This window comes from Rutidosis leptorrhynchoides, chromosome 3 (assembly GCF_046630445.1).
Source record: "Rutidosis leptorrhynchoides isolate AG116_Rl617_1_P2 chromosome 3, CSIRO_AGI_Rlap_v1, whole genome shotgun sequence".
Lineage (NCBI taxonomy): Eukaryota > Viridiplantae > Streptophyta > Magnoliopsida > Asterales > Asteraceae > Rutidosis > Rutidosis leptorrhynchoides.
In genome coordinates this window covers 213,463,069-213,474,329 of record NC_092335.1, presented here as the reverse complement: position 1 = coordinate 213,474,329, position 11,261 = coordinate 213,463,069, and the positions used below count along the sequence as shown (strand labels likewise).

The 11,261-nt window shown below is 33.4% G+C and overlaps 1 protein-coding gene across 1 annotated transcript; it reads right to left on the bottom strand.

Annotated features, from left to right (window-relative positions):
• Window positions 1–430: 430 nt before the first annotated feature.
• LOC139897201 (ribose-phosphate pyrophosphokinase 1-like) lies at window positions 431–9,435 on the bottom strand. Its single transcript, XM_071879869.1, has 9 exons — window positions 9,285–9,435; window positions 5,665–5,838; window positions 5,315–5,563; window positions 4,354–4,497; window positions 3,440–3,607; window positions 2,965–3,034; window positions 1,854–1,935; window positions 1,619–1,778; window positions 431–615 (listed from the first exon to the last, which is right to left on the bottom strand). Exons 1-9 carry the CDS (start codon window positions 9,390–9,392, stop codon window positions 577–579), a joined length of 1,194 nt encoding a protein of 397 aa, XP_071735970.1. The 5' UTR covers window positions 9,393–9,435; the 3' UTR covers window positions 431–576.
• Window positions 9,436–11,261: the final 1,826 nt, after the last annotated feature.

Here is an 11,261-nt window from a genome sequence, read left to right as displayed (position 1 = left end):
TGTATTTGACTTTAAAGGAAAATAGTATAGAAACCTAATAAGGTGTACAACATGAATAATATCTGTCTAAAATACGTACGAAGTACTTTTCATTATACTCCGTATTGTAGGTAGTAATAACTTAATGGCAATCCACCAAATATTCGTAACCACATTAATATTTGAATAATGTTCTGTTGTTTTGGACGTTGATGAAAATGACGACACAATGGCTGACATATAAATTCCAATGGACCTTAACTAGGTTCTTACCTCAAGTAGATATATTTATTTATTATTATGAGAAGAAATAAATATTAGTAGTATACTATAAAATCTCATCAGAACCCCTGAAAATCAAAATATAGGGAAAAAAAAAAAAAACCACGTACGATGTTTTACCAAGATGATGTTCTACAAGTAAACTCCACACTAAGCATTAGCAGAACAAAGAGATGCAAAGCACAAATACAACTTTTGGTTTTGAAATCTGCAATTAGAGTACATAAATTTACACAACAAAATTGTGAAGGCACAAGTGCAACATTTGTTGATGAGTTTGAAGGTTATTAATTATTATAGAAGGGAAGTCGGATATTAATCGATACCCAGGCCAGAGAAGTGCTCAAAAGCTCCCTGTTAAACATGACAGTAATAAATCAATGAGTATAAATTTGAATCAAAACACCTACTAAACTTAACTCCATGTTACATAACAATATAACATAGTTGATACAAATAATGGTCGTCGTTGTGTAAGAGCCAAATTTTGATCCATATAGATTATTGATTATAGTGATTCAATTTGGTTCTTACTACCTTTTCATGGTTTCAAAAAGTAAAACAAGTGCCAAGTATAAAAACTGATGACGAGGCAAAATGGGCAGATTGAGGAAATAGGCCAAAACCAAGGGCGTATCTAGCTTATATGTTGTGGAGGTCCTGTGACACCAGTATTTTGAAAAAAATAATTTACAAAATATCATTCTAATTGCACGAGACACCAATAAATTCAACTATAAGACCCATATATATGTAGGATTTTAGGTTTTTTCATAGAAAGACAACCAGGTTCACCCCTTTGCACTTGTGCATTGGGATGGGGGTGGGGAGGTCTCAAGTTCGAGTCCCTCCCCTTAAAAATATTCGTGGGATTTATTTCCTGAAAGCCGAATTGCCCCGGGGAAGGTTTTACCGACCCGTATTCAGGACCCAGGTCCGACCGCCTGCCCCTCGGGATGGTATAAGGTTCGGATCCCTGTAATGCGGTTCGGGTTTCCTGCCCGAAGCGCGTGCGTGCGTGGAAAATGAGAGTATTCGATGCCAACAACTTGCCTTTCAAAAAAAAAAATTTGTAAAAAAAATCCGGACCCCTTTGAGTTTTGATTCTAGATTCGCCACCGGACAAAACGATGTCGGGTGAATATAAAAGATAATTTTGTACCAAATTTAAACCACTATTTGTCCAAAAGGTTCAACTTCTTGAGCGTGTAGGATATGTAATGTTTCCGGTTGAAATAATTTAAGAGGTTTTATGCAGTGTGGACGACCACAAACGGGCTATATGTATAATATATAAGCCTACATAATATAAATACACACACACACACACACGAAATACATAAGATGTGCAACTTACAGCACAGTCATCATGGACGCGCCAGATGGCCTCTCCAAGCAAGTTGGCAACAGACAAGATAGTCAGTTGTGGAAAGCAGTTTTGCTCGGATACCGGAATCGTATTTGTGATAATCACTTCATGAAAAAGACCGCTTGACAATCTCTCAATGGCGGGAGGACTACATTTAGCAAAAAGTAAAATTTTAGTAACTTTTTAGCATAAAGGAACAACATTAGCAGGAAACGTATCGTACCTAAAAACAGCATGCGTGCAGCATGCATAAACTTCCCTTGCACCTTCATGATGCAACAATGCTGCGCCTTTGGATATGGTACCTAAAATCCAAGAATTGAGTGGTTCCATAAAACCCTTAAGGAATATATATTTAAGGTAAATAAATTATAGAAATTCATATTCATACTGCATGTGTTTCCAGATGACTCTATCTGATTCTGAATATATACTAAAGAACTCAGAAATATAGCTTAATAGTTAAACAAGTTGTATGACATGTTTACTAAATTTAGTAGCAAGGTGCCCACACAAAGTAGCAGATAATTCAATCGTTTCCTATTCATGTTATAGAAGGCTTAAATTAATGATGTCCATCTATTCGGGTTACAAGTTCTTAGGGTTTGTATGTTCATCAAGTTCTAGTGTTGCAAAAGTAGGCCGACTAGAGGTTTTGGTGACCAGTCCATCCCGTTTCACTCAAAGACGTCTAATTAGTCGGTCAACGCTAAAAAGTCGGGTCAAAGTTGGTAAACATATGCATAATATATATTATATGTGTTTAATATATTTATTACTAAAGTCAAAGTTGGTCAACGTCAGACTAGTCCCCAACTCAACCGACTAGTCGTCTCAAGGTCCCCCCAACTCGTACGTCTTGCGACTTTCTCAACCTTGTCAAATTCAAGTTAGAGATAGTGTGTGTTCAATAAGTGATATACGTTATGTACTTATGTTTAGAGATATTTTTTCATTTAGTTTTGCCCTTTAATTTAATATCCTATGGGGTCACGGCAAAATTTAATGTGCATTGATTTGCATTTTACAAAGGATTATTTTTTTAAAAGTAGGTACCAAAAGGGGCTGTATATGTAACTTCATTATTATTTATTACATATATAGATATATAGGATATAGGACATGGGATATAGGATATAGAGGATTAAGAGTTTTACCCAAATGCTTTATAATATATTATGGATTATGGATATGGACATCAGATGTAGTAGATACACGAAAAGTTACATAAAAATTAAATAATAACTTTTTTACTTGACTTCAGATTAAAAAGTTCTACAAACATTTAAATAACAAAAGGAGTAATAACTTGTGAAAAGAGAGAGAAAATTCACCAGCAGTGTCGATCATGTCATCCACCATAACTGCTACTTTACCTTTTACATCACCAATCAAATTCATTACCTGCAACAAACAAAGATAATGCATGAAGGAGCCTGTTAGTTTGAGAAAAAAAGTATAAGAATTGCAAAATCTATCAAATGATGTATTATTTCAATTTATATAATTTATAAATCTAAATGTATTACTCCCTCGGTCTTAAAATAAGTGTCCATCTTACAATTTATATATGTACGACTGTACCAAAATAATTGCCCACTTGCAAAAAATTACTAAATATCATTAAACTCACCAATTTACCATCATTTATTGCTCTCAATCATTTATATCTTAAATAGATTCAGGCAAACTTACCTTGAATATAAGGGCGAAATTGACATTTATCATGCCTATCTTAAATCCAACAAATATTTCTAGGGGACACTTTTGTGGAATATATAAATTTGATTTTGAATAAAACGAACTGACCTCTGCCAAATTGTGCCCATGACGACGTTTATCAATAATGGCCAATGGTGCATCGGATAACTTCTTTGCAAAAGCTCGAGCTCTACCGACACCACCAACATCCGGGGAGACCACAACTAGATCCTTTGCACAAATTCTCTTGCTGGCGAGGTAGTCAAGTATGACCGGCTATTTATTATGCACATGGAACTAATTATCATCTATAAATGCAATTTAATAAAAAGGTGCAATGATGTCTGAACATGAAAGAAGCCTTAATCACCGATAATTACTTATCTTATACACCAAGAATTAATAAGGTGACATAATAAAATTGATATACCAAACATATACATGTAGGGAAATAATCCATATTTTTGGGGAGAAAGGGAAGTAAACCATTCTTTATAAATAATGTTATTTTTTTCACCATTCATTTATATACTTAACGTTGTATTTATATACAATTTCATAATATACGTGGAAAAAAAAATTTACGAACAAAAACATATTTCTTTTATCAAAATCTATAATAAGAATGGCATTATTCATGATAAATGTTTTCGAAGAATAAATTCTAAATGGTGAATGATACATATTGTTTTGCCTACAAAACATTATATGTAATGAACGTTACTGATTTTTTTTCGGAAAAGGTTACCATTTTTACTGTAAAATGATATTCTTTTTTATGAATTTTGATATTTTTTCACAGAAATTTAAAATTTCCAATGAATTTCACAAATATTTTCTTAGAGAATAATATTATATGTTTATAATCTTTTATTTCCCCCTTCCCCCAAATAATTCACTTCCCTCTTGATTAGCCCCCTATATATGTGTGAGCCCCCTATATATGTGTGTGTGTGTATATATATATATATATATATATATATATATATATATACTATGTATAACTGATAATATGACATTACCTGTCCATGTATGTGATTAACTGGAATGTCAAAATAGCCTACAGATTGACCAGAATGAAGATCACAAGCAAGAACACGATCTGCGCCAGCTTCTGTTATAAGATTCGCAACAAGTTTAGCAGCAATTGATTCCCGACCTTGATTCTGAACCATCAAAAGGAGAATTACATACAAATTACTCATCTTAATAGAACCAGGCATTAGACTATTGTAAATCATTTCTATAAGAAATCTATTGTGAAATGATTATAACTAAATGTAGGCTTTCTCTGTAACGTAACTATACTCATTTCAACTTCAAACCAAATTAAAATCGTTATGGCACGAAACTGTTACATCTTTAGTATACATACAGTTTGGGATCATTTAACCTAAAATACGTGAAAATGTAGGTAATTTACACACACACACACACACACACATAGGGGAGTGATCAGGGGGAAGTAAATATCAGCCATTGGATCATCTCCTGGCAGTGGCATTACTGTAATTAAGGGAAAATAAAAACTCATGCGGTGGCATTTTCATTAATATTTATATAAATCAGAACGTTAATAACTCGATATTCATCATATAATATCCATATATTAGTGTTATAACCTACAAAGAATATTCATCAAGGTTAACATTCAAAGCATATATTTTAAACTAAGTAATTAAACTTTACTTTTTTTCCTTTTCACAATTGTATTGATAAAGTTAACATTCATCTCCCTATATAGCTAAACAAACATACAGTAATCCAAAAGCATACTTTAAAGATATCCTATTTGCATATCGAATACTGACACAGTCCTCATCCTTTACTCAAGATATCTACGAAGAAACTTTAGGTAGCAAAACATAGTAATCTAACATTGCAATCTGTTTACAGTATTAGGGTATCGTACTATTGTTTTGCCCGTATATATATGTTCAAATTTGGTACTTTTACTGTATTCCACTTATTATAACTTGTTACCTTCCGATCAGCCCTTGCATATCCAAAATATGGAATAACAGCAGTTACAGTTTTTGCAGATGCCCTTCGACAAGCATCAATCATTACCAAAAGCTCCATAAGATTCTCATTTGCAGGTGGACATGTTGGTTGCACAAGAAATACATCACACCCTCTAACACTCTCACACAACTGAACGTACATTTCACCATCTGCAAAACGTTTTATCTTGATATCTCCCAGGTCCAGACCCATGTAGCATGCAATTTCCTATTCATACGACAAACTTAACAATAAGTACATGAATAAACTATATAGATAGTATTAAAAAAAAAAAAAAAAAAACTTTTTTTTACCATTGACGAGATTACCTGAGATAACGTGGGGTTGGCGGATCCTGAGAAAACTCGAAGACGGGTTTCGTCCTTTGTAATTGGATCTCTTCTTAACTCATACGGAGTAAAGAATTTAGGCACGGTTTCTTGGTTGCTGGTTAGGGTATGCACACCAGGCTTCCCATTTTCTTCAAGATTGGCCTTACAACTCTGAACATAAAATATCAGAGTTACTTATGCAGTCACAAAATTTTGTATTATCAGAAATAAATGGTTAAGTTCCAAAATGTATGCTACTTCTTATTAACAGTTCATACAACTATAAGTAGAATAATCATAGTGAAACTGGATATTAATTTACCATCCTACTTGTTTCTTTGCACCAATGTTGTTTATTGGACTACTATAACGCTTCACGGAAATTAAATTAAAAATGAAACTACTATAAGTAGACAAAAAGCTCAATACAATTACAATAATCGTATATAGTAAAAGACAAAGAAGTTCAAATTAATTCGAACCTAAGAGAATAAGACACCTCATTCAGTTTGTCATTTATGCAAATAACAAGGAATACTCAATAGAACAAACGTAAACCTAACCACCAATTGACACTAGGCTTCAAAATAAGGACTGCAGTTGTAAAAGTACCCGAAAAGACATTGTCCTTGCATATCTACAAACAATTCTTAGCAAATATCAATTTTAATTAATCCTGATGCTGAACTTTTGAATGAGAATTAATATGATGTTGTGACTACAAAGAGCCAGAATGTATTAAAATTAGTAACGGAAAATATTTTTATTACTATGATTAGTAATAGTATTTTTCCAACATATATGTATATTGAACATTGAACATTTAGGAAGAAACAGAGATAATAATTGTGTTAAAATACCAATAATATGTTACAAAATTTGAAGCATAGGTCAATCTAGTGTGTTCTGTATCATAATTTTATTTTTGTTGCTTCAAATTCACTACATATTTTTTAAAAACTATATGAAATGCAAACGAAACAGAGGTATAAAATAACATGTGTGCCAAATCAATAGAATTTAGACACACATTCAGAACTTTACAAGTTACAGTAATCTCTATAGTTTAACAATTAAATGTATATCAATCCACAGATACAGATTCAAAGTATGAAGACTGAAGTGCCAAATTCAGTTATTTATTGTTTGAAAAAACTTCATTGCCAAACACATACATGTTTCATGTACAAATAGAGTCAAGGTTGGAAAATTCGTGAGACGCAGACTTTAAAACGACTACTCGGTCAAGTCCGGGGCTAGTCGGATATTGACTAACGTTAACTTTTAGTAAAAACCAAGGTTTAAAAAAAGGGAAACGCGCGCCTCAAGGAGAACCGAGGCGTACGTTCGAGGCGGAGTTTAAAAAAAATACATAAAAAATTATAAGTTCATTATACTATTTCCACCATCTTGTCCATAAGGGTCTCTCAAATTAACAAAAAAATTATAAGTTCATTATATTACAGCAAATTAATTATTCCACAATAGACTAAGTCATTAAAGTCAGTTGAGGCCCTGCCCTTTACCGCCCCTCGTAGTCTTATTTTTTTTTTTTTTTTTGAGTAAAAAAAAAAAACCTAAGACTTTATAAAAGAATGGGAGTGTTAAAAGACCTTTTATAAAGACTACAAAAGATAACCCTAATTTTAGGTTTTGCCGCCCAATACAGTTTTACCGCCAAACCATTATCGCGGAATTTTTTGCTAAACAACATGAGGTGCACGCCTCATCCCTATAACCGCCTCAGCAAAAAAAACGATCCGCCTCGGCATATGAGGCGTACGATTTTTGAAGGCCATCGAGGCGTACGTTTCAAACGAGATTTTTCAAAAACGTTCCGAGGCGCGCTTCAAGGCGTATGCCTCGGCCGTTTTTTAAAACCATGGTAAAAAAAATATTAAAAAATTGACCAAACTTTGACCAACTTTGACTTTGACCGAATTTGACTAAGGGGCTCTTTACTTTTTTCATTTAGTCCTGTTATGGATACAAATGGTTATATGGATATAGATGATTATACGGAGTAATATGTAAATGATAATTTGGTTTTTACTATGTTTGCTAAATGATACATTCAAATGATAAAAATGACTAGTATACCCTTCACCTACTTTTGTTATTATTTTTTGGCATTAAATATTATGTACATAACTGTAAACCAAATAAATAAATGCATATGATATTTATGAATAAGCAAAAGACTTGCATAACATCTCAAAATACATAATTTTAACATATTTTGGTTCTTGAAAAACTAAAAGAGCACTGTAGAATATTTTATCCATCCAATACAGAACATTTCAAAAGCTACCAACAACAAAATAAAAAACCACGCATTATCCTCTCAACCTTTTTATCTAATCCTCCATTTCTCGTTAATTACGTAACTAAATCATTTTTTAAATGAACGGTTTTACTGTACTCTCTAAATCGACTTTCGCACTTCATGTTCCGTAATTGTAAAATCATAAAATTGTGTTTATTAAACACTATTCGTGAACAGAATTATTCACAAAGCCCATTATTTATAAAGCCCATTATTCAGTTGAGGTGAATGGTTAATGTGCAAGTAAACACACTACCATCAGGAACGAATAATCTTATTGCTCAATTAAGCCCATTAATGCATTAATAAACAGCCCGTAACTCAAACCCCACTCAGACGGACTTTGACCGGACTTTTTAACGTTTACTGACTTACAAGACGTTTTTGGGTGATACAGCTAGTCAACAAACCGACAAGTCGGAAAACTAGTCGGCCGAGGCAGGCCGTTTACAACAGTGTCGAGAAATTAACAATTTACTGAAGCGCATTTAGCTCGAGCTTGATAATATCCTAGTTCAAATCTAGCTCAATCGAAATATACTGATCAATTTTGTTTCACAAGCCGATTTAAAAAATAACAATCGAATCAATCATTCTAAAGATCGCTTGATTTCGAGTCAAACAAGCTAACCAAGCTTAAAAAGTTTAGTGAGCACAGTTTATGTAAGAATTCCGTATTTACATAAATATAGCTAAATATACCGATTGATTTTGTTTCACAAGCCGATTTAAAAAATAACAATCGAATCAGCATTCTAAAGCTTGCTTAATTTCGAGTCAAACAAGCTAATGGAGCTTAACAAGTTTAGTGAACAGAGTTTGTATAAGAATTTCGTATTCAAATAAACATAACTAAATTTGATAATTACTCTTGTATAAATAAGTGTATACACGGTGAAGCTGTTAAACGATTTATCTCGCTAGCATTTGTAAACAAGCAACTTTGAATTTAAAACAAAATTACTGTACTTTATTATAAACAAAATAAATAAACACTTATCGAATTTAAGCTCGAACACAACTAATAAAATCACACAGTATGCAACACGCGTGTGTATAAATACATATGTTGTGAAACAGCTCAAACATAACAATTATCCACTTATAATCAAACAATGTACTAGTAATCAATAGACAAAACTGTAAGTATATCAATAGTTGTATACTGTATAGATACAACAGCATGCATGTGATTGTGAAATGTGTATAGATTCATTTCAATTTTGTATTTGTATTTGTATTAAATTAACATTTATATTAAAATGTAAAGAAATGGAGTAATGAAACTTACAAAAACGGCAGCGTTTTTAGCGGGGATAGGTGATTGAAATTTGTTTGTAAATGAGAGGTTTCTAGAAGAGAAAGCAATTGAAGAAGAAGAAGAAGAAGAAGAAGCCATTAGGCTGCTGAATTTGATGATAAAGTTATGCTGATTTTGAGTGTTTGAGGGTAGCGGTGGGGTGGTTAGGGTTTCGCCATCTTTTTGAATTTTGGTTGTATTTTGTGTTTTATAAATACAGACGAGACGGTGCCTGTAAAAAATTAAGAACTGTCCGGTCAAATTTTTTAGGGAAACGTGCGTTATTTTTTTTTTTTTTTTTTTTTTTTTTTGTTACTTGAGACGGGTCGGTTCAAATAAATAAATTACCGAGTAACAATTTTGATGGGTCGGTCTCACTCTATTTTATTTTTTTTAACGGCAAGCTTCCATCAGCGTATCATTTATTTCAACGACACTCATCATTTGCACACACGCGCGTTCGGGAGGAAACCCGAATCGCATTACAGGAACCCGATCCTTTAACCATCCCGAGGGTCAGGCGGACCGAGTTTGAATCCTGAATGGATCCGGGAGAAAACCCCCTGAGGTCAATTTGAATATCCATATTTCAGGCAGATTAATTAATAGGATGAGCAGAGCGAGACTCGAACTCATGACCTAATCCTCAGCCCCAACACACAATGCGAGGGATACCGTTGAAGCAATGCTCACTATATTTTACACTAGTTAAAACAATCAAATTGTAAAAACCATAATGTAACATCATAAACATTGACTATGATGATGGCCCGATCTCACGAAAAATGTGGAAAAGTAAATCAAAACTAGTTATTACAGTTTAAATGAAGTTGAACCTTGTGAACTCCGATTTATGATGTCTGTCTCTACTTATATATATTTATCATTGTGGAAACAAAATTGTAAATTTACATAGCAATGGACTGCTATTTTTAATAATGAGTTTGATTGTTCTAATTTTTAATTTATTTCTCTTCATATATACCTTTTATGATCTTCACCAATATTAACAGACACTTTGCTCTTTCTTTTACGTTATTTCCAAAATTCTAAAAAGGCATTATCCACTCATCGGACTCAACTTTACATAAACTCTGTTTTTGCCAATGGTTCGGTTATTTCCCTTCCCTTTTTCGTTTTCTTTTCCTTGTTCCATGATTTCTTCCCTTTCTCCCTCTGCTCATCCAGTTTTCATAGTTTGTTTCGCTTTTCCTCGAATTTCTTCCCGTCATCGGCTGTGGACGGCGAGTATGGTGGTTCTCCACGGTACTCAGCAACGATTGTATGGTTTAGTGTTCTTGGGTGGTTGTGATGTTGTGTGTTTAGCGCATCTCAACCTTTATTATTTCAACCAGACATATTACAGAAGAACACAACAAACTAATCTTCAACCAAACACAAATGAAGATAATGAGAGAACACAAGTCTATCACAGTTACTATCGTATTAGAAACTAATCAATAACACTTCGTTGTTTACATAATACTCATAATAAACCACCTAAGCCAACACGAGATAACCTAGTCATTGTGGCCCTGAATTCCTTGCAAGAGTTCTCGAGTTAAAATCCTGTCTATGACGAATATATTTTGGTGGCCGGGGAAGGGGTGGAAACAGCCAGAGAGTAATCATGTTGGGTTGCGTATATCAGAGTATGGGGTCGGATTACTCGCTCTCCCGGGTAGTCCCAACAAGAAAAACATTTTATCTTTTACCTTTTTTACCTCATAATAAACCACCAAGATGATGATTTAATCACTCAAAAATCAAATTGTATGAATCAGTGTTTGGATGTAGCTGCAAGTAGCTGAAATGAGATAATGAAACCCTAATCCTTTCTTATTTTTTTTTTATATGAAGTGAGCGGACCATTATTAGCCCTCACTGACTTCAAACTATGTAGCTTCAGTCCCTCAATCTTCTAAGAACAGCAACTGGCACCTCCAGCTTACTCCCAATTTGCCTCGA

Bases quoted from the DNA above. Each gene is read 5' to 3' on its own strand.
- LOC139897201 (XM_071879869.1), bottom strand. From the start codon at position 9,392: ATGGCTTCTTCTTCTTCTTCTTCTTCTTCAATTGCTTTCTCTTCTAGA. The intron at 5,564-5,664 runs GTAATCTCGTCA...TCGTATGAATAG, and splicing joins CCAACCCCACGTTATCTCAG to GAAATTGCATGCTACATGGG. The intron at 1,779-1,853 runs GTACGATACGTT...TGCTAAATGTAG, and splicing joins TGCACGCATGCTGTTTTTAG to TCCTCCCGCCATTGAGAGAT.